This window comes from Delphinus delphis, chromosome 19 (genome assembly GCF_949987515.2).
Source record: "Delphinus delphis chromosome 19, mDelDel1.2, whole genome shotgun sequence".
In the NCBI taxonomy this organism is placed as follows: domain Eukaryota; kingdom Metazoa; phylum Chordata; class Mammalia; order Artiodactyla; family Delphinidae; genus Delphinus; species Delphinus delphis.
The window spans coordinates 29,306,390-29,329,738 of record NC_082701.1 but is presented as its reverse complement, the minus strand read 5'-3'; the positions used below and the strand labels follow the sequence as shown (position 1 = coordinate 29,329,738).

Below are 23,349 nucleotides of genomic sequence, written 5' to 3'. Positions count from 1 at the left end.
AAAATTAAGCTATTGAATCTGAGTTTTATTAACAGAAGAATACTTGAATTCTGATTTAGTTATGTTATTGTTTTTGAAAGAACATTTGTGACAAATACCTTTTAAACAACTGGGCTTTTATTTGAAAGTCCAAACACAAAATTATATAAATTAATTAGCTTATAAATGGTTCCACCAACAGACACAGGACAAGAGTACCTCTGTGGGAGAAAAATGGATGAAGTGCTCAAAAAGAGCTTGTGGTTTCTTTGCATTTTTACATGAAATTATCTATTAGCATTCTTGAAACGTGGGAATGTTCAGAAAAGGTATTTGTTGTGAATCACTTCTTTGTCTGGGACTGAGTATTCACAACATCTGAATCTGTGCTCTTGTATTTCCACCCTTGATTTTCTTTGTAGAATGAATCACATGACCCCATGGCCTTGGGCTGTCATAGATAGAAAAAATTCATTATTTGTATTTTACTTTATGTTGAGAAATGAAAGCATGGCCACCTATAAATGTATTTGTGAATTTACAAGAATGTTTTCTGTAGATGTGAGTACTTTCTAGATAATCTTTTTCTTCATTTATACCTCACCTTATAAAACAGCTACCAAATGGTCAAGTGTCAATGGAATTAAATTCCTGTTGATCCTTTGGCTTTATCCAGTTTTAATGTGATGAAAAAAAGTATATTTATGGGGCATTAGTCATAAGTAGTGCAAACAAAAGGACAGCTGTGTTTGCTTTGAACAAATTAAGCAACTGCCTGGGATGAATATGTGACACAACTTATAGAGACATTAGAATACTTGTCAAACTATCCAGACAGTCTAGTACTGATCAGGGAACCCATACCTCTCTTTCCAGTGGTAGACAAGGCTTAACACATAATTCCACACACCTATAGGTGGTAAAATTAAACTGTTTTTTGGATTATTTATGGACATTCCATTTTAATTTTTTCTTTTTTTAAATAGATTCCAAATCCTCTGTTTGATCTGGCTGGAATAACATGTGGACACTTTCTTGTACCTTTTTGGACTTTCTTTGGTGCAACCCTGATTGGAAAAGCAATAATTAAAATGCATATCCAGGTAATTATACCCTTTTGACTCCCTGTTTAATGATGATGAACCCCTTAAAAGACACTGAAAACATATTCTCCTTGCTCTCTCCAAGGCAAATTGTTAAGATTTTGGTTCTGCTTCTTGGCTGGTAGCATGCTTAGGTATTCAGCCACGGAACATCGTTTGGAAGTTAGTGGATTTCGGGCAGGTTTTCCCTACTCCTATTGGAAAGTTGTTCCCCTTTATTATTTTTTTTCCTTGTTTTATTTCTTTCCTTCTTTTTTCCTCCCTCCCTTCCTTTCTCTCTTTCTTTCTTTATTTCACTTTTGCCTTGTGAAACTTGTTTATCCAAGAATTTTACCAAACGAAAATAGTGTTCCTGTATAGGAAAATGCACACCATATTAACATATGTAGTCCAAAGATGTTTTATCCTTACTGACCATAGGCTGAGGAAGTAGTCCCTTTCATTAATTCTACTTTTCTTTCTCACGTTCTATATATAACACTTCCTCTCAAGGCACAAATATCCTTTACAAAATACCAGCCAGATGTTAATGTGGACAATGGAGAAGAAAGGGGCCCTGAGGAGGCGAAGAGATGTGGGTTTTGGTTAGAGATGTGAGAATCTGTTGATCTTCAAAGACACTCTTAACAAAATCTTTAGGATAGGGCTGTGTGTGTGTGTGTGTGTGTGTGTGTGTGTGTGTGTGTGTGTGTAAATAGGGGAGAGAAAAGAGGCCAATAACTTAAATGAGAGGAAATGGATATATGCTTCTAGGACTGTGATATGAATCGATAGGTGTGGTATAAAAGGCAAATCTTACTAGAATAAAATAAAATTAACGTGGAAAGAATGTCTTCATTAATGAGGTTTGCAAGAAGGAAGCATTCACCAAAGGAAGGGCAAGAACAGTGAGTAATGTCTATGCCCTGGTCTGATTCCTTAATAATTAAAAGCACATCTATCCCCCAAGTTTTTGCTTACCACCTCTTTACCTCCAGTTCTTAGAAGAGAAGAATGAAAAAGGAAAACTTCAGCTGCTTCTACCTGCCCAGTTTCTCATATTAGACTTTGGCATTTAGGATGAGTTTATTGAGCTTGTCATCTACTCTCTGGCCATGCTAATCACTCAGAATTTCAAGGCTTTATTTTTCCTCCTTCAAGGAATATAATTGCTCCTACTTACGTTAAGTGTATTGTTCAATGACGATGGGTTTCTAAATACTGGAATGCTAGTTACTTTGGGAAAGATTTAAAATACTATAATAGGGTTTTTCAAATGATAAAATCATTTAACTTTTTGAAGTCCTTTGAAAGTATTAATACCTAAGGAACAATAACAGATTATTTTAATTCCCTTTGTAACAGCAACTTTTCTAGGAATCCATAAATTTAATGTATCCTGCTTTATGTACTAACTTTCTATAAAATACAATAAAATATATTATGCTAAAAGTACCCTATAGTTATAGGGTATGTAACTTATCAGACTTTTCATTATAGCATATTCAAAAATAGTATATTTTTTTAACATTCTCAGTAGATTTTTTCAAGTTATCATAATAATGCTTAATGTTTTAATAGAGTACTTTACACTTTAAAGTGTATGCCACCCGATTTAATTCTCATAATCCTGGGATAGAGAAATTACTACTCCCATTTTGTAATTATCAAACTTAGAGAGGGAAATAGGTAATAGTTGCCTAAAAGAATAAGTAACAGCTGGAATTTGAACCAGAGTCAGCTTCAAGTTCAGTGTTCTTTCCACTCTTTTGCAATGCCTTCTTAACTGTATTTATATGATCACGAAAACTGAATTGTTTAATACCTGCTGTTTATCAGGACCTGTGCCAGGCCGTTTGCATGGTTATCTCAGAACAATCCTGTGAGGTGGTTATTATCCCCATTTCATAGATGGGAGGGACTAGAATTCAAACCAAAATCGTGCTATCTGTTAAACCTCCCCTAAAAGTTTGAAATCAGCCCACCTAGTAATGTTAATTAAGGATTTCTCTTTCTACTGGACAAGTTCAATTCCTCAGCCTGTAGAAGTTCCCTTAGAAATATTTCCTTTCTCCTAAATGATGAAGAAAATAAGGAGTCAGCATACTCATATAATATTTCATGTACCGTATAATTTACTTATCATGTGTATTATTTATTGCCTTTCAACTTTCCCCCTACCGCCACACATACGTGTACAGAAATATAAGCTCCATGAGGGCAGAGGTTTTTGTTTCTTGGCTCCCTAAGGTATTCTAGTGCCTAGAATAGCATCTGACATGTCCTTGGCGCTTGGTAAATATTTAATATATGAATCAGTCTAAGATACTTCTTTCCATTGGTGGACCCTTCTTTTATAGATATATAGTTTCTTCTTTGTTCATTCTGGCACCATTAGTTCCCTACACCCATATATATTTTTTTTTAATTATTCCTACTCTACCCTTATTTCCTCTGTGCACATGGTTGACATGGCTGACTGGGCTCTTTGGGGATCTGTGCCTTTTGTTTATTTGGTAGAATCCCCACCCAGACCTCAAGCTTGAATGATTCTGAGACATATGTTCTTAAATGTCTTGCCCAGCACAGTGAATTTTCAAGCTGTTATATATAAGAAGAAAGTCTTGTTTTGTTTCAAGAAAGTCTAATTGTGCAATTATCTGGGCATTGGCTTATTTTGAATGTTAGGAAATGATGGTAGGGAACACATGGTGGTAAAATCACTGAGAGGCAAACCATTACCTCTGTTTCTTAGTAAAAGATTTATAGCTCCTGGGCTTTCCTGGTGGCGCAGTGGTTGAGAGTACACCTGCCGATGCAGGGGACATGGGTTCGTGCCCCAGTCTGGGAAGATCCCACATGCCGCGGAGCGGCTGGGCCCGTGAGCCATGGCCGCTGAGCCTGCGCGTCCAGAGCCTGGGCTCCGTAACGGGAGAGGCCACAACAGTGAGAGGTCCGCGTCCTGCAAAAAAAAAAAAAAAAAAGATTTATAGCTCCAATTAACTGGCTTTTAGTATGGATACTAGAAGAGTCCCCATATATTAATGCTTTTCTCCCTAAATGATCTCTTGTAATTGTCTTATTAGTTTCATAATCTTCATACACCATTTGTGTAGGATTGTTGATAAATCATCATCCATCTTGTAATTGTTTGATATCCATATGTGCTTACTTTTTTCATGAGATAAGTAAATACCTTTTTCACATTAATAGATACATAAACAAACACCAAAAAGGACTGTGAACTTATTTTTTTAGTCTTATTTCCTCACACATATCCAGCTGTGCAGCTGCCAATGTCTTTGTTAACTGTAGGACATTAAGAAAATATCATTGCCTTATTAGTCTTCTACCTGAAATAATGAGCTTTAGTCTGAATTAGCCACTTTCCTGAGATTCATAATGGATGGCTAAAAAGAAGACTATTGTTATTTATTTTATTTCTCTTCCCTCCCATTTGGTTACATAGGCTATAGTTACTATTTAACAACAGTAACAAAGCACTGGAGAGTTTGTTATCAGGAACTGGGAGAGAGAATCTAGAATTAGTCATATTTATTCAGAGAATTATTCTCAGTCCTTTAAAGCTAAACCTTAATATCACCTTCTTGAATCTCTAATTAATTGTACTTATATGACCTTTTCTTTCTCTCAACTTCTGTAACACATTATTTTCACCGCTAATGACATTTACAGTTTATATCTTTTGTACTTAACCATCTTTCTACTATGTATAGAAAAATTTTTTAATTTCTTCAGGGTATTGAAGAAGTATTCTTCCCATCTTTGTGTTCCCTGAAAGCCCTTAATAATGCTTATATTATCCATAGTAAATACTTTTTGTAACATTTGTTGAGTTGAAAATATTTGCTACCTGTTAGCCTAAAGGCATCTTTACTTGTAAGTTACGTATCAACATCTTTAATTAATAAAGAATACCTCAATAATACCAAATTGGCAATGACCCAGGTCTGATAATGATCCCCCAAAACTTGTTGATGCCTTTGCTTGTACCCGAAACCTGAAATTCCAGGCTCATTCAGGATCTGAGAATGGAACTTTCATGATACTTTTATAAGAACTGTCCAGGAAGGACATAGTCTTTTCAAAGATCCTCTTGATTAGATTTAGCCCAGACACCTATCATCAGGCTGATAAGCTTTAATTTCAGTGGTGGAGGCTATATGGGAACCCATGACTTTAGTTGTATACACCATTCTAAAACACATAGAACGGGCTTCCCTGGTGGCGCAGTGGTTAAGAATCCGCCTGCCAATGCAGGGGACACGGGTTCAAGCCCTGGTCCAGGAAGATCCCATATGCCGCGGAGTAGCTAAGCCCGTGAGCCACAGTTACTGAGCCCACATGCCACAACTGCTGAAGCCCGCATGCCAGGAGTCTGTGCTCTGCAACAAGAGAAGCCACCACAATGAGAAGCCCGCGCACCGCAACGAAGAGTAGCCCCCGCTCTCTGCAACTAGAGAAAGCCCACGCACAGCAATGAAGACCCAACACAGCCAAAAATAAATAAATAAAATAAAATAAAACACATAGAACATGTGGAACATCCACCCAGCCTTGGGTTTCATGACTCACATTTCTCCCTCAGACATGGTCACGTATCCTGGCAAGACTAGAACTGTACTTAAGGAAAAACATCTTTAAAATACAAAGTACATAGCATTTGTCAAATGGTGTTTTGTTTTGTTTCTTAAAATTTTTTTAAATCGCAATTAGCAGCAGCATGGTCACCTTTTTAGACTATTATCAGAATTGTGAATTTATATTGTGTTTTTTTTTTTGATGAGAAATATTTATTTTAACTGGCATTTTCTTTACAGAAAATCTTCGTTATCATAACATTCAGCAAACACATAGTGGAGCAGATGGTGGCTTTCATTGGGTGAGTAATTCTTTAAGGACTAATATTATCATGGTTTGAATGGGAAGAAATATATAAAAAAGACTTCGTTGGTATAGAATTTTTGTGATAGCTCTTTATTTTTTGAGAAGGAAAAATCTTTTGCCCTGTTATTATTTAAATTGGAGGTGAACCTCGTTCCCTACAGCAGGGAAGGATGAAGCTCAGATTATCGTTGTTTAATTTTAAACCAAACATGTATCAAGTCATATAATTCTTGATTTAAAAGAAGCTTTGCAGTTTTAGACTTGCCCCTCCAAAGAAGTATGAAATTCTCTTTATGTAAAAGACATGTGTATATAGTTAGAGTTTAATGGTGCTTTGGTACAATGCTATGACTTTTAGCCAAAATTGGATGCCAGATACACAGTTGTATTTCATTTATATATAAATCTTACATAAAATATTAATATTTCATTAAATAAGGCATGATATTACCAAAATATGTGTTCTGAATCTATTACTTCACTAGAGAAAAATTAGGCCATTTTAAAAGGCTAAACTATCCAAAGCATTTATTTTTGTGTTTAAAGAAGTCAGACCAGTTTTAACATACGTTTTAAATGACAGTGTCACAAATTTTTTGGAGTTTACTTTGACAAAACAGTAAAGAAAGACCTGTTTAGTTAATCAAATTAATGTCAACTGGAATGTGAATCCTACCGGATATTAAATGAACCCTTTTTTTTTCAATATATGATTTTTTATTCAGTATTTACAGGTGAGAGGTTTTCTTTTCATTTAATAGTGTTAACTGCCCTATGGTGGAAAAGTGTTAAGTTGGAATGCCCTTTATGTAGTTTTAACACAAATCTCTATTTTAAAAGCCATTTATAAAACAAGATGTTTATGAAAATATTCACTATTAAACAACTGCCACTTGGTAGTGAGCTCATGAGTATTAGTTTTATTATTCTTTGAACCATGCACTATATATTATACTTACTCTTTTCTATGTATGATATATTCTATGATAAAATAGTTTTTAATATTTTCTACTTAGGTATTAATGTAATAATTGAGGAAAAACATATTCTTGAGAATATACTCAGTGGAGCCAGCTAATGATTTTATTACTTCCTAAGCTTCTGATTAGAAATATGGATTATGGCTTGTAAATTAAATTTTAATTACTCCAGTTTTTTGTTGCCTGAATTCTTACAAAGTGGTTTATAGGTCATCATATATCACATTCGAAAAGAAAGAGGGAATATTCTTGTCCCTTTTTTTAAAATAAGAAGACATTTCATCCGTTCCTACAGATTATTGTGCCACCTTGAGAGAATTCTGAGGGACATGTAGGACTACCACACAAACCACACAGACCCACACATTGTAGGAATGGCTTTGCACACAGCATCCTACATTCTTTCTTTCTCCTTTTTCCATACTGAACATTTATAGAAGGAAGTTTTCTAGCTACTTCTACATCCTCGCCACTACCACCTTTTGTTTCCCCAGCTTTTGGAGCTTCTAAGAAGTTATATTAGTTAGCTACCTATTTCAAACACCCACATCCAGTTTCATTTCCTTCCAATCAGTTCATCATACTGCAGTTAGTAACCTTTTAAAAATCATACCTGAGCCTGTCACCACCACTGTCCTCACTCCGCAGTTCCTCCACTTCTTGAAACCCTTCACTTGTTTTCCCCTTCATTCTTAAGATAAAGCTAAAACTCCTTACTGGGTCTCTATAGCCTTGAATGAGCTATCCCCTATAGTTTTCTCTGCTTGAGTCTCTCACCATTGGTCTTTGCTCAGGCTTTTCCCTTTGTCCTGTTCAGGGTTTCTCAACCTTGGCACTATTGACATTTTAGGCCAGATAAGATGTCTTTGTTGTGGGGGACTGTCCTGTGCATTGTAAGATATTTAGCTGCGTCCTTTTCCTCTACTCACTAGATGCCAATAGTGTCTCCCAGTTGTGACAATCAAAAATGTCCCCAAACATTGCCAAATGTTCCATGGCAAGTAAACCGCCACTGTCACCACCAATCCCATTGAGAATCACTGGCCTAGATAATGTCCTTTGGATTTCAGCTACTATATTCACAAAAACACCTTCCCTGACTAGGTCACAATTACCCTCTTTCCTAGGGACCTCTTTTCTCAGCAGTATGTACTACATGCACTGACAGTTGTATTTTTACATTCATGTTTGAGGGTGTGTGATTACTGTCCTTTTACAACTAACCTGTAAACTTCTTAATGGCAGAGGCCATGCCTATTTTTGTTCGCTGTTGTGTCCATAGCATCTGGCATCTTGATTGACGCATAGCAGATGCTTGATAAATATCTGGTGAATAAATGAACAGGTGGCGTCCAAATAAAGATCTGGTCAGTAAGAATCAGCAAATTATTTGTAGAGCCCAGATTCTTCTGTTTCCCCAGCCTTTGGAGTTTCTAAGAAATTATATTAATTATCTACAGTAAATAGCAATAAACGTATCTTTAAGCTTAGGCCAATGTATTAAAGTTAGAATTTCTTATTCCTTATGTTTTTCAAAATCAGTAGTCCTGGGCTTCCCTGGTGGCGCAGTGGTTGAGAGTCTTCCTGTCAATGCAGGGGACACGGGTTCGAGCCCTGGTCCGGGAAGATCCCACATGCCATGGAGCAGCTAAGCCCACGTGCCACAGCTACTGAAGCCCACATGCCTAGAGCCCATACTCTGCAACAGGAGAGGCCACTGCAATGAGGGGCCCGCGCACCGTAACAAAGAGTGGCCCCCACTGGCCGCAACTAGAGAGGGCCCGTACGTGGCAACGAAGACCCAATGCAGCCAAAATTTAATTAATTAATTAATTAATTAATTAAAAAATCAGTAGCCCCTCCCCTTAACTATCTCCTCTAGCACAGCCCCTCAAAAAAAAAAAAAGAAATTCCAGTGATTCTTCTTAAAGATGGTTTTGCATAAAGTTATTCTAAGATATTCAAGGCCTAGTGGAATGGGTGGTGGTTTTGTTTTGCGTGTGTCTTATTTTAAAAACTGTTTGCGGGCTTCCCTGGTGGCGCAGTGGTTGAGAATCCGCCTGCCGCCTCTGCAGGGGACACGGGTTCGCGCCCCAGTCCGGGAGGATCCTACATGCTGCGGAGCGGCTGGGCCCGTGAGCCACGGCCGCTGGGCCTGCGTGTCCGGAGCCTGTGCTCCGCAGCGGGAGAGGCCACAACAGTGAGAGGCCCGCGTACCGCAAAAAAAAAAAAAAAAAACTGTTTGCAACAGACAAATGTTGCAACGTCCTGATATCTTCATCTTTTCCCCAGTACTGTCTACAGGGATTACCCATCAACTTCTTTTCTAGATAAACTATTAAGCAGTATAAATAATTAGACTTAGCTGTAATAATAATTCTTTATTACCACATGCTAATGGGTATCTTTTTCATCTTAGTCTGTAATAAAATTATCTTTTAATCAGATTCTCTAATTGAGCTTGACATGGTTTGTTTTCCTACATTTTGAAGTAGGAAATGCTATATAAGTGTTCAGATGATAATAAATGATGATAAATAGTATCACCAAACCTAGACTGAAAATTAAGTTAAACCAGGAGAATGAATCTTTAGAAGACCTAAATTTGTTCTTTTATATCATAATAAATAGCTTAGCAATTTATTTCAGAAAAGGGAAGGAGAACAGTCAGATTGATTCCCTAGACTCATTGTTGAGTTGAACTGAAAATACTACATGTAATTTGCTATAGAAACATTCTCCTTTGATTGTTCTCCCTTTTCACACTGTAAAAACTACTGATATAAATGGTGTGTATATATATATATATATATATATATATATATATATATGGCAAATCATCAAACTAAACTAGAAAGTTTGGAATACAGCCTTTTTTTGCGGGGGGCTGTGTTGGGTCTTGTTGCTGCACGTGGGCTTTCTCTAGTTGTAGCAAGTGGGGGCTACTCTTAGTTGCGGTGCGCGGGCTTCTCATTGCGGTGGCTTCTCTTGTTGTGGAGCAGGGGCTCTATGCATGCAGGCTTCAGCAGTTGCAGCACATGGGCTCAGTAGTTGTGGTATGCAGGCCCTAGAGCACAGGCTCAGTAGTTGTGGCACACGAGCTTAGTTGCTCCGCGGCATATGGGATCTTCCCGGACCAGGGATCAAACCCATGTCCCCTGCATTGGCAGGCGGATTCTTAACCACTGCGCCACCAGGGAAGTCCTGGAATCCTTTTGAAGGATGTTTAAAACTATGTGCCCACAATTAAGAGGGTGATGAATTGCCATGGTAGAGTAAAAATCAAAAGAAAAGACCAAGAAAAAGTCAGCAACAGTTCAAATTTAAAATAAAATTATGAGATACTAAGGCAAGGAAGAATGAAAAAATGAATCCCAAGAGTAAGGACAGCTATGGAGTGAAATATGAAAAGAACACACAGGCTTTAGACAAAACCAATCTATGTTTGAATATAAACTCTGCCACAGGCCAGTTATTTATTTCCTGTCTGTATCCACTTTTAGCTGCTGTTCTCTCAAATAATATATTTTCTTTGAGTAGCATTTCTTCCCCAGTTCAGGAGGCCACTGGTAATCTTTCCAACTTCCAGTCAAAATGTAAAATGTCCTGTCTCAAAATATCTTAGAGTGTAGTTGAAATGTACTCATATCAAGTGATTTAAAATTCTAAGCCATGTGGATTTTTAAAATGCCTTTCCTCTCAATTTTTATGTTGCCTGTGTTCTCATCTCATTTTCCAAAGTTTCTACTGACTGTGAATGGAAAGGTAGCATGCTAGGTGACTACTTTGTATGCTCTCAGAGAAGATTGAGGGAAGGCCTACTTCTCCTTAAAGGAAGTTCCCATTTCTTTACTCTCTGATCAGTAAAATACCTTTTATCAGGACAAAGTTTTTCATCAAAGATTATACAAATAATTCTTGAGGGTACTATTTATTAAACATAGTGAGCACTTTACATGCAATTGTTATTACTATTTACTTCTTTTTTTTTTTAACTTTTTATTTTATTTATTTATCTTTGGCTGCATTGGGTCTTCGTTGTGGTGCGTGAGCTTCTCATTGCGGTGGCTTCTCTTGTTGCAGAGCACGGGCTCTAGAGTGCAGGCTCAGTAGTTGTGGCACATGGGGTCAGTAGTTGTGGCTCACCAGCTCTAGAGCGCAGGCTCAGTAGTTGTGGCATACGGGCTTAGTTGCTCCGCGGCATGTGGGATCTTCCCGGACCAGGGCTCGAACCCGTGTCCCCTGCATTAGCACGCGTATTCTTAACCACTGTGCCACCAGGGAAGTCCCTTTTTTTGCTGTTTTGGACAATGCTTCTGTGAGCATTTCTTAGTGCAAGATAGATGAGCACATAGTGGAACCTAGAATATGATAAAAGGGACAACATAGAAGAGGGAAAAGGTGAGTGAAAGAGAGACTGGACATAAGCAAGATAACCCTTCATTGTGATAAGTTAACTTAGTTTTGTCTAGGGTCAAATTTTGTCTAGGCAGGTGTGCCTGTGGCCTGCCATGTCAGGCTACTCACCTCCCCAGGTGTCAGGGAAAGAATTATTTAGTGTTGACCATTGCATCTCTGGTGGTGAGGTTTAGGATCAGTTTTATACAGATTTGAATGCTATACTGATGACTGAAAGAAATATCCCTTTCCCCAAACGGCTTCTAGTCTCAGTGTAACTATGGAATGGCCCAGCTACATAAGTGTGCCTTTGGACTGTGGTATTTTTAGTATAGTTTATCATGGTATGACAGTCCTAACGTCCCAGAGAGAATATAAGACCTACCTCCAAAATGTATTGTAATTTTAAGAGTAAATAATTCCCCTCCCTTGACCAGAAATAATTATTTGTAGATTTATTTCTTGGACAGTTCTGGAAAGTAATCATTAGTATCCCTGGGCTTAGGGAAAGGTATCCCTATTACCTATTCCTAAATCAAAGGGCTGTCTAGTTATATACGAAAATCTGAATAGATGTAATGAATCAGTTACATATTCTGAAAGGTTAGAACAGATAATAGCCTTGAAAAAGCCTTTTGGTTTATAGTATGTTTGGCAAGAGGACAGAGAAAAGTTTCTGAAAAAAGATTAGGCATGTAATGGAGTTTTTCACTCTCTGATATCCTAAGCTGAAGTAAGTCAGAGGACAGAACCAAAGAACCAGGGAACTTTAGAGCTTCTAAGGCCTTACATTTGTTGCAGTCTTTCTTTCTTTCTTTTCTTTCTTCCTTCCTTCCTTTCTTTCTTCTTTCTTTCTTTCTCTTTCTTTCTTTCTTTGATTTTAAACTTATTTTTATTTAATTTTAGATTTTCTCCAATGAGAGAGACCCGGACATATTTCTTAAAGAGCATGACCAAGTCTAACTTTAAAATCATGATTAAAATGACATGTTCTGATATTCTCACCAAATAGAGGATGAGAATTCCCAGAAAATAACATTAAGCATATGACTCGTAACAAACCATATGCAGAACATTGGCTCATTGTCAGGTTGCCAGAGTCTTATTGGAAGACAAAGTCCCCAGTTTTACCACACAAGAAAATTTCCATAACTCAGTCATTGAACTCGGGGGATGGGGTTGGCTGGAGCAGGGACTTTTTTTACCAGATACAGAATGTTCCATGCTCTTCTTTGCTGTCTCCTATTTCTAAGTTAACTTGACATTTGACCTCAAGAGTCAGACTTGCCTGTGGCAAGGGAGATCATTTTAACCAGTGAGTAATAAAGTGCTTGAATCTTAATGTTGTTTCTTGTTCCTCACTCTGTAAGTGGTCAGAATGAGCCATATTGGTCTGGACTTTTTCTTCTACAGAAAGAAAATCTACCCTTTCATTTTATTATTTTTATTTATTTATTTATTTATTTTGGCTGTGTTGGGTCTTCGTTGCTGCACACGGGTTTTCTCTAATTTGCGGCGAGAGGGGGCTACTCTTTGTTGCAGTGTGCAGGCTTCTAACTGCAGTGGCTTCTCTTGTTGCAGAGCACAGGCTTTAGGCGCGCGGGCTTCAGTGGTTGTGGTACGTGGTCTCTGTAGTTGTGGCTCACGGGGCCCAGAGCACAGGCTCAGTAGTTGTGGCGCATGGGCTCAGTTTCTCCGCAGCATGTGGGATCTTCCCAGACCAGGGCTCGAACCCGTGTCCCCTGCATCGGCAGATGGATTCTTAACCACTGCACCACCAGGGAAGTCCCTACCCTTTCATTTTAAAATACACAAACCTGGTTTATGTATTTGATTCTCTTTGACTTTTTTTGATCATTGTCAGAAAAAGTTATGGAAGTGTGGAACACAAATAACTGTATTAATCGGAGGAGGATACAGAGGTTTTAAGACCCCAGCTGCTGAGAATCAGTTGTACATGCTGATTTTAATATAATCTTCTGTACTTCAGATAGAAAATTCCTTCTTTTTCGTGTCCTCTTCCTGTAGTTTATCTTCTCTTTTGACTCTTAACTCCTTTGTATTTTTCTTATAGATATTGGGAGGCAGATAGTTAAAGGTTAAAGCAAGAACACTGGAGTTAGACTGTAAGGTGAGAAATGGACATTGTATTAGGAAGTTACTATTAACCATAATTAGAGCATTTCTGTAGAATGATGAAAACTAAAACCCAATTATATTAACCTACATAGTGGGTAGAGAAAAAGTCAGGCCAAGGTCATACCTGACGCATTTTAAGTGTTCTATAAATATTTGTTGACTAATTGAATTCATTTATTCATTATTAGGAGAGACCTCTGTGTATTTTAGGCTGAGGGAAATACTCTGGTTAAAAGCTAGAGATGGAAAATACAAATGAAGAAAAGGAAGGACGTGGGTTGGATATAACATTTAGTAAGCACTCAGTGTGCCAGATGCTTTACATTTGTTTTTATGAATATGCATAATAAAATCTATAAGGTACTTGCTATCACTGTCTTCATGGGGAAACTGAAACATATTTAAATTCATGTAAATGGTAAGAGCTGTAAGGAGATAGGATCAAAAGCCTGAGTGGTTTGATTTATTCTCCTTAACCACTTCTTCCTTCAAAACTGGAATGAAGGGACTTCCCTGGTGGCACAGTGGTTAAGAATCCGCCTGCCAATGCAGGGGACACGGGTTCAAGCCCTGGTCTGGGAAGATCCCACGTGCTGTGGAGCAACTAAGTCCTTGTGTCACAACTACTGAGCCTGCGCTCTAGAGCCTGTGAGCCACAACTACTGAGCCTGCGTGCCACAACTACTAAAGCCTGTGCGCCTAGAGCCCATGCTCGGCAGCAAGAGAAGCCACTGCAATGAGAAGCCCGCACACTGCAACGAAGAGTAACCCCTGCTCACTGCAACTAGAGAAAGCCCGCATGCAGCAACGAAGACCCAATGCAGCCAAAAATAAACAAATAAATTTTTTTTAAAAAGGAAAGCAAGTGCAATTGAGGGTTACTTTTTTTTGAAAGACTCCTGTGATAGAAATATGCTGTGAGGCAGTAGAAACAGTACACCTGATGTTTCTGGATAAAGCAGTGGTCTTCCTTCTACACAGCCACTAGGAAACTGACGGTGTCATCACCATGGTGTCATGGTGTCAGTTCTACTCAGTGCACAATGGACTAACTTGAGTACAAAAGAGGTTTTAATAATTTGAAAGGGGCACAGCTGTGAATGAAATTCAAGATGTTTTAATCCCAAATCCTGAGGTTGAATCACAACGAATTTTAGATGGTACCAGAGACTATCAACTCAAACTTGTATATATGATAAAGCCCTAGATTTTAACTCTTTCATTTCAGTCACATGGGATTACTGGATCCCATTTTTACCGGGTTAAATATGTTTATTTGCAGCCAACACCAGTTCATTTACTTGTCATATTCCTGGGTTCATGGATTAATTAGGGATCAATTTATATCTTTTTTTCTTTTTTCTTTCTCTAATCTCTGAGGACTTAAAGGCTATAAATATTAATGGATTTTAGCATGATGGCCTTTGGCTTCTTCAGAAAGATAGTTTGATAAATTACTTCCCCTCTGCCTTGCCTGCCTCTTCTCCTGAGCAGTCTACCTAAGGAGGAAAGACTTTTTGTTTCATTTGCAGGGAAATCTATCATTGTTGAATCAGGTCAGGAGTCTGAGATCCATTCTGAGTGACTATGAATAGAGTTCTAGTATTGGTCGGGGCCCCAGGGAAACTGGTGGTTAAATACTGTGAGAATCTTTATCAGACAGGAAATGACAACTCATTAAAGTACTAACCGTTAAGCCTGTTTAGATCCTGGCCTCCCTGCCCAGTGGGGGCAGGGCCGGGGGTGGGGTTGGTTATGGTGGTGTGGTGTTTAACTCTACAGTGTTTGACCAACATGTGCACGTTTCTGAAAACAAAGAATTATTTATAAGACTGTTATCAAGAAAGGGACTTGCTAGGCCATCTTGTCACTGAACTTCTACCTACAGTATTATCATTGCCTCTTTTGTTCAGAAGACAGATCAGCATGTAATGGAGGTGGGATAGGGAGGGGCTTTTATTTCATCCCTGAAAATATATCCTACCAGTACCTTAATTGTAAAATTTAATCTCTTTAGCAGAAGAGCCTGTAGCTTCAGTCTAGAAGAGTCTGTTTACGGCTGTACTTCTCAGCTCCCAGGACAAATCTCAATTGATAGAATTCTCTGGAGTCAAATTTGACTTAGTGATTTACATACAATGATCCTCACCCAATCAAGAAAATTCTAAAGACCCTGATATTCATTTAAAACATAAATATAAGTTTAACTGTGGGCACAGGATTTCAGTCTCTTGAGATTTGGCTATTCAGGTTCTTAAAGGCCCTCTTTATAGGAGCCACTATAAAGGATGGAAGGATGAGCAAAAAAGAGACACTTAATCTGGATCTTTGTAGAAATAGCTTTCTTTTCTCTAATATGTTACCTAAGAGTTTTGCCTTGAGTTGTTCTGCTAACTAAGCCTTAAGATATTTTTGACCTTTTGGGAACAAGGTATAGTATCTGTACCCCTTGTGGTTTAGTTTCCTGGTCTAAACCAGTGGTCTCCACCATTGGAGTGGGACTAAAATAGAACTTCTATTTATATTTATTTTCATCTTTGTTATTTTTTGTGTATTTTGTAATGTACATAACATTATTATGGTAGTATAGGTACATATAATTTATATGGCTATACATACATGGAGGATATAGTTTACATCAGTCTGATTGGCACTCCCTCAATCCACATGTCAGAATATCACAAATCATGGATTACAAACATAGGCTAGGGTTAGAGTAAGAGTTCCATGGTACAAAAGGGGCTTACAGTGGGCATGCTGCAATTTATTGTTTTTTCTATGTCCCATTAATCAGAAATATTTGCTAATGATAGCATGAAAGCTGTCATAATTAGTAAGACATTTAGTAACAATTTAAAAATTTTTAAGATTCCATCCATATTTTATCCATTTTAATTTGTATTTGTACATTTTACTATTTGCGTGAGTACAAATATCAAAAATGTTCGCAGACCATTGGTCTAGGCTCCTCTGCCCTTAAAAGCTGCTTTTGGTGCTATCAAAAAGTAGTCTACTTCAAAAGATCTCTATTATGCTTTCTGAATTATAGCAGCAGTAGACTTGATTAAACCTTTCCTTTCCCTTTCTTTTAATATTACCCCTGACCTGAATCTTCTTCTAAAAACATTTTCTCACATTCATAAGCTTTCCGCGGTTTAACTAACCACACCCTGAGAGTGTTATTTCCATGTTCTGATTAATCATTAGAGGAATGTTAAATAAATCAGCCTCAAAGTACTGCACAAATAGTGAAACGAAGGTTAAAAAAAATTTTTTTTGCACATAATTTTTTTTTCTAAGAAAGATAAAGGCTTACTGCCCTATAGCCTTACTAGGAATCCATGTCAGACAGTATATTTTCTGGAACGCCAATGATATGACTTACACAATCACATTAATGCTAAGATCTTCAAAAAAAGTGGTTAACAAAGCAGAGCCTGTATTAAAAATTTACTTTATTAATACCTGTTTAATTCCCATAGGCATTTCAACTGCTTAACCTTATATAGGTCCTGTGTAAATAGGGCTAAACAAGACAAATCAATTTTTAAAAAGTTTATGTTACTTCTGTGTCATTAAGCACTGTGCCCCAGTTTCATGATGGCACATAATAATAAAAAACACTCATCTGGGTGGAAAAATCCAAACAGAATCATGAACAGGAAAATTTCGGGTCTTTTAATAGCAAGTCCTAGATTGATGACTATGTCTGTAATGGAGAAGAGAATCAAAGTAAATCAAATGGTGTGTTTTTTATATCTGGTGAACCAATTTGTTTGAGACCTACAAAATTTGAAAGGAGTCCCTTGAAAACAGAATAACAATGACCGATGAATTTTTTGGAATAGGTGTCTGCTCATAAAATGAAAATTTAAGCATTGTGAAAAACTGGAGTACTCACATCACCCACTCTATGCAACCTCTGCCGATTGTGATGCTTCCTCTGGTAGATTTTCTGGCTTTTTGTGGGAACACAATGCAGACCTTTATTTATAATGAGTCAATATGGGGAGAGTTTAAAATACAGATTTCTTATCAGATAAGTGATTCCACAAACAGAGTCACAGATGCATTAAAAAACATAGAAAAATAATAGATTTTGTTTGCATAATGGTCAGGGCCCTTGACAGAATTTTGCAAAGAAGTTTGTCTTGTTTTTGTTTTAACACATACTTAAGTATATAAGCATGGCAAAATATTGTTCCCATGAAACCACTTTTGAGCTCTGAGTGGGTTTATTAGACTTCTGTGGAATTTTTTCTTTACTTTTTCTCCCTTCTTTTTGTTTGCATTTTCTGAGGTGTTTTGTTTGTTTCTTTCTTTCTTTATTAAAATCAGTAACTAAAGTTCAAAAATTGCCATTAGAATAAGTTGTTGGAAACTTGTTTCTTCATGAATTATATTATCTGAAAAATGTGTGTGCCAAGAAAATAAATATCAAGATATTACTATCCACAAAAATTTTTTTACCCACTATGCTGAAGGTCTACAGCAAGGAAAAGCAGATGAGATCAATTTTATTCTTGCTTTTGTTTTCCTTTGTTTTTTCTTTTCTTCTTTAAGGTTTTCTCACCTAGAGAAAATGGCTGTTTACGGCTAGTTTAAGTATATTTAAATCCAACCACTGACTGGAAAATAGTAACTAATACTTTGAACTTAATCAGCACCTAATGACAGATGGAGAACTTCACCCACCCACCATGGGTTGAGATGAGGGTCCTTAGCCAGGTGCACAAGGTACTCTGAATTCAATGGCTTTCAGAAAATGGCATTTATTTCCTGAGCCAACTATAAAGAGACACTGAACTGTGATGCGAGTTATTCCTTCCTCATGTGTGTACCTTAAATTAATCCTAAATGTAAGAATGGACTCTTACTTGTGTCTGCTGCTTGAAAATAACTTGAGGGATGAAGTCATGAGATGGCGCTATTGTTTTCCTTAAATGTATGTTAAGAGTGAAAACTGTAATTTCAATTTTTATCTAAAGAACTTAAAGAACTTTCGTGTTAATTAAGAAAACTTTAGTGTAAGAGTGCTTTGTATAAGCTGAGGCATGTGTGGCCTTAAGCCATGGTTTGTAGACATAGAGAAATGAAAATAAAACTAAAATTTTGATGAATATATTTAAAAAAGTAAGAGGACCTGACGAATAATTCATTATGTAACACTTAATACCTAGTTTTCAAATATATTAACTTTTTAGATTTTTTCAGATCATGTGGCATTTTTTCATAATAGTTTTGGTTAATATCTTGCTGTAAAAACTTTTAACTTCTCTATTTTCACCAGTTCCTAGTCTCTTATGAAAAACTGAATCTCCCATCCCACCACCAAAAACTCTCTAAAGCATGTAACAAACACCATAGCCCCTTGAAAAATTAATCTCTGCATTAGCCCAAGATAATTCTTTGAAAGTTACACATCATGTAAATGTGTAATGACATATATTCTCTATCAGCTAAAAAAGTAGGTCTTAATGGACTTACAATGGCAAATCATTTATGGTTTCCAGTTATTTTGAAAGGAATCTAGAATGATTGTTGCCAGTCCCTTCCTCATTCCCCTCAACAACAACAGCAAAGTAGAACCTTTCTACCATTGGGTCTTGGTTCTTAATTTTCTCTTTAAATAATGGCTTGACCCTGGAGCCCAAGAATGATTTGAGGAAAACTGTAAGCCATATTTTTGCTTAACGTCAGTCTGAAGTTAGAGGTCTGAAGAAAGAACAAGACACATAATGGAACCCAACTCTTGGAGGACATCAAAAAGGGAATTTTCAAGTCATTTCTTGTACAACCTAGCTGTTCAAATAAGCATACAATCATTTCAGCCTCTCTAAATAAGTTTTTTTTTAACTTTCAAAAAAAAAAAACTGGCTTGACTATAGCCATCCTTGGGAGTTTAAAATAATGACATAAGTTATTGTTATTAAGGGTGAAAGAATCAATTTCTGGGAATTCCCTGGCAGTCCAGTGGTTAGGACTCGGCACTTTCACTGCCATGGACCTGGGTTCAATCCCTAGTCGGGGAACTAAGATCCTGCAAGCTGTGCCTGTGGCCAAAAGAATTTCTGAAGGAAAGTTCTTATAAATCTGTAATCTTCAAAGCCAATCTTTTTGTGCATTTATTTTACTGGATTTTTTTTTTATATTCATGTGGTTTAGTTCAAGTGTAAGTGGATGAGTTATTTGCATTCCTTTATGCATTATATAAAGAACTACCCAAGGGAAGTCTGTTTTAAAGAGAAGGTTTGTACTATGTTGCTCCTTTGTAGAAGAATCATTACTAATAAACAGCAACAGAGCTCAGAGACAGCTCTTATGGTTTATCGTACTAATGTAAGGCCATGTAAAAGTCTATGAGAGGAGTTAACCCACAGTCTCCCTCCCTTCTCCGTTTTCTTTTTTTTTTTTTTTTTTAATATTTACTTATTTATGTGGGATCTTTAGTTGCGGCACGCAGGACCATTTTTTAGTTGCAGCATGCGGGATCTAGTTCCCCGACCAGGTATTGAACCCAGGCCCCCTGAATTGGGAGTGCAGAGTATTAATCACTGGACCACGGGGGAAGTCCCACTTCTCCATCTTTGATGTCTGTCATACAGGTCTTCTGGAATCATCAATGCACTCATTGCTTCTACTACATATGTCTATCCAGGCCTTTTTACATATCCTTCAGTATTCATTAAAGGACTTTTTAAACAACTTCACCCCACACTGATCTCTCTTTTTTCCCTTCACTTTCTTTGGAGTATATCTTCTGTACCAAAAAGTTGAGAAATTTATTATTGATTTATAAATTCTTTTGTTTGCAAATCAGGTCGTGTGTGTGTGTGTGTGTGTGTGTGTGTGTGTGTTTTGAATCCCTGTAATGATTTTAAGTTCTTGGACATAGACTATTTCTTGCAGTTTTTTTCTTTCCCCATAGTACCAATTACAGTGTTGGATATAAAATAAGGACTCCATTAGGGGTGTGGTGGTTGATAATTAAAAGGATCAAAGAAAAGTGTCAGCCAGGAGTTATGTATTTGTTCACCTCTTGTAAATATAGTAGCAAGAAATTTCTCTTCCTCTACTCCTGCTTTTTGTTACAGAAAGCAGCAACTGAATTGTTCTAGAAAAAGGGCAGTGAAGTTAATTTAATACTTACTTAAAAAAGGAGAACATAAGGCACTGTTGCAAATACATAAAATACCTTTTGCTGGCCCCAGGAAAAAGATTGGGCTCATTTAGCTTTTAGCCCTATTATTATCAGATGAGAAAATAAAGGGTATAGAAAATAGAGATGTTTGGTTTTCTAAGTTGCCCCAAGTTACCATTTTTTTAAAATGCCTGCAAGCATTTCTAAAACAGAAGCCTGGTACCTACAGTTGCCAAACCGGTTTAACAGCACTACCTCCACATATTCTAGGTGAGAGGGAGCTCCGAGTACATAAACTTATCAGAGATCACTGTCCCAATCATCTCAGAACAAGTTGTTTAGTAATGTACTGTAGTTTCTGTGCAAACCACCTACCATAAACCACGAAGTGATTCAAGGTTCGCAGTTCCTTCTTTGTTCCTTTGTTAATCACTGACTTCTGACTAGTGGGAGGTGCCTCCCAAATTTGCTAATGCATTCTTTTTGGATAAGGATGACGCACAGATTGTCCTAATAAGGACTTGGATTGAGAAAGGACCGCCCCCTCTGAGAAGATGGGACAAGTCAGAGAGAGGGCGGGCAGTTTCTTTTTCAACTAGGGATGACACAAGCATAAGTCATTTCCTTATTAATCGGTTCAAACCAGTTCTTACAGGAACTGGTGGTGATAAATGTGAGACTTCTCAGAAGTCATTCATTTTATTCTTTGTACCACACCAGTGTGCAGCATCAGCTGAGAGCTGGCCTCACTCTGAGAACTAACTCTTCTACTAGAAGGGACTCTCAGCTCCTATTTTCTTCTTAAACATTTGGAGGGAGAGCTTTTTCTCCTTTATGGGGTTGTGAAAGGATGAATTCTGATCCATTGAAAAGAGTTCACAGGATTTCGCCAGCTCTGCTGATTGTTGTTGGGTTTTTTCCTCCTTCTATCTAATCCCTGCTTTTTGAGTTGAGGCGGTAAGTGGATTTTTCTTTAACATTTTTCCTGCTTTTCTTCCCAAATGTATCTTTTTCCTTGGGTTATTGTACCCTGCTTCCAGTGCTGTCCCTGGCATAGGTCCATCTCTGCAGAAGCCATTCCAGGAATACCTGGAGGCCCAGCGTCAGAAGCTTCACCACAAAAGCGAAACGGGCGCACCACAGGTGAGACTTTCCTCTATCTTCTCTTCCCCCCCACTCCCCACAGTTTCAGGGCGAAGTTACATTCACAGCACTCACTGGCATTTTTAGGCAAATAGAGTGAGGTTTGTCAGTCTTAGCAGAAGTTTGAGGCTCGGTTTACTCCCTACTGGCAAATGTGCCTTTGTCTAGATCAGAAAATGTATTGATAACTTCTATTTTGTACATCTTCTCCCAAAAACAAGCCTTGGGCTAATGAAAAATAATGGATCTGTTATGTAGAATGAGTTATTACCTTGATCTTAAATTATTTATTTATAAGTAGCAAGTATACTTTCCAAGTGAATTAAAAAGTTAAAATTTATAGCATAACAAAGTATTGGACTTACTGAGTTCATCTGAATATCTTCCTTCATTTTTGCTCTATTTTTCTTTTCACAGATGGGAAAATAATTTTTTTTAATATAAACCAAAGCTGTTAACATAACTGAACTTAAAAACTTAATTAAATTAAGCCTGCCTTTTCTATAAACAGTTTTGCAGCAAAGGAAATGACTAGAAGAGGATGAGTAAGCAATAACCTGAAATGGGAAACTTGAAGGAAGCATAGTGTTTTTCTTGTTTGGTTGGGTTTTTTTGTTTTTTGATGGCCTTACACTCTTTACGTGGCCCTTTGCTGCCCTCAGTTGACCAAACATGACTCCAGAAATAGATAACATTTATATTTTAAAAGCTGCTCCTAATCCTGGAACAAGAATATATACACGTGTAACTATCTTGACACTACTCTCTGAAAGTATCTCCATGGTGACTTCAGATAGTAAGATTTAATCAAAGACATTATGTAGTGAAAGATAAGAGATGACTTCACACTCACCCCATTCTAAATTATATGACTCAACATTGACTTTATATCTAACAAAGTGAAATCTTAATAGCTGGGTGTAAGAAAGCCTGACTGTAGATTTCACAGTAGCTGAAGACACAAGACTTTTCATTTTTAATTGTTTAGGCTTTATAAGTTGTAAGCTCCAGGTTCTCATTATTTTCGTTAAAACATGGTAGGTGGTCCCCTTTTTACTACTGAACTAATGGAGCATTTCTCGTGGATTGTTCTGCCTTTCTTCCTGCAGGGAGAAAACTGGTTGTCCTGGATGTTTGAGAAGTTGGTTGTTGTAATGGTGTGTTACTTCATCCTGTCCATCATTAACTCCATGGCACAAAGTTATGCCAAACGAATCCAGCAGCGGTTGAACTCAGAGGAGAAAACTAAATAAGCAGAAAAGTTTTAACTGCAAAAATTTAAATGGACGGGTTCTGCCTTAAATTGGGAGGACTCCAAACCAGGAAGGAAAATTCCCTTTTCCAACCTATATCAATTTTAATTTTTTTTTTCCCCTGAAAGCAGTTTAGTCCATATCTTGCACTGACAATACTCTTCCTTTGTTAAGGTAAGGTATCCACCGTCAATTCAACCCAAATTGTATTTTATTAGGGTGGAATGTGATATTAAGCAGCAAACTTAACAAAAACTGGCCTTCTACTTGTTATTTTCAAAAGCCCACATGGTACAATTAAAGAATTCCGGACACCAAAAAAAAAA

General features: G+C 37.3%; 1 protein-coding gene across 2 annotated transcripts in view; it reads left to right on the top strand.

Moving 5' to 3' along the window:
* The window catches only part of VMP1 (vacuole membrane protein 1), a 126,975-nt gene extending 103,626 nt beyond the window's left edge, over nt 1–23,349 (top strand). For both annotated transcript variants that reach the window (XM_059997114.1, XM_059997115.1), the window contains exons 9-12: nt 966–1,082; nt 5,903–5,964; nt 21,668–21,770; nt 22,880–23,349. In XM_059997114.1, the coding sequence (XP_059853097.1) occupies nt 966–1,082; nt 5,903–5,964; nt 21,668–21,770; nt 22,880–23,023 (426 nt within the window). In that variant the 3' untranslated portion in view covers nt 23,024–23,349. The remainder of the gene's footprint in view (nt 1–965; nt 1,083–5,902; nt 5,965–21,667; nt 21,771–22,879) is intronic.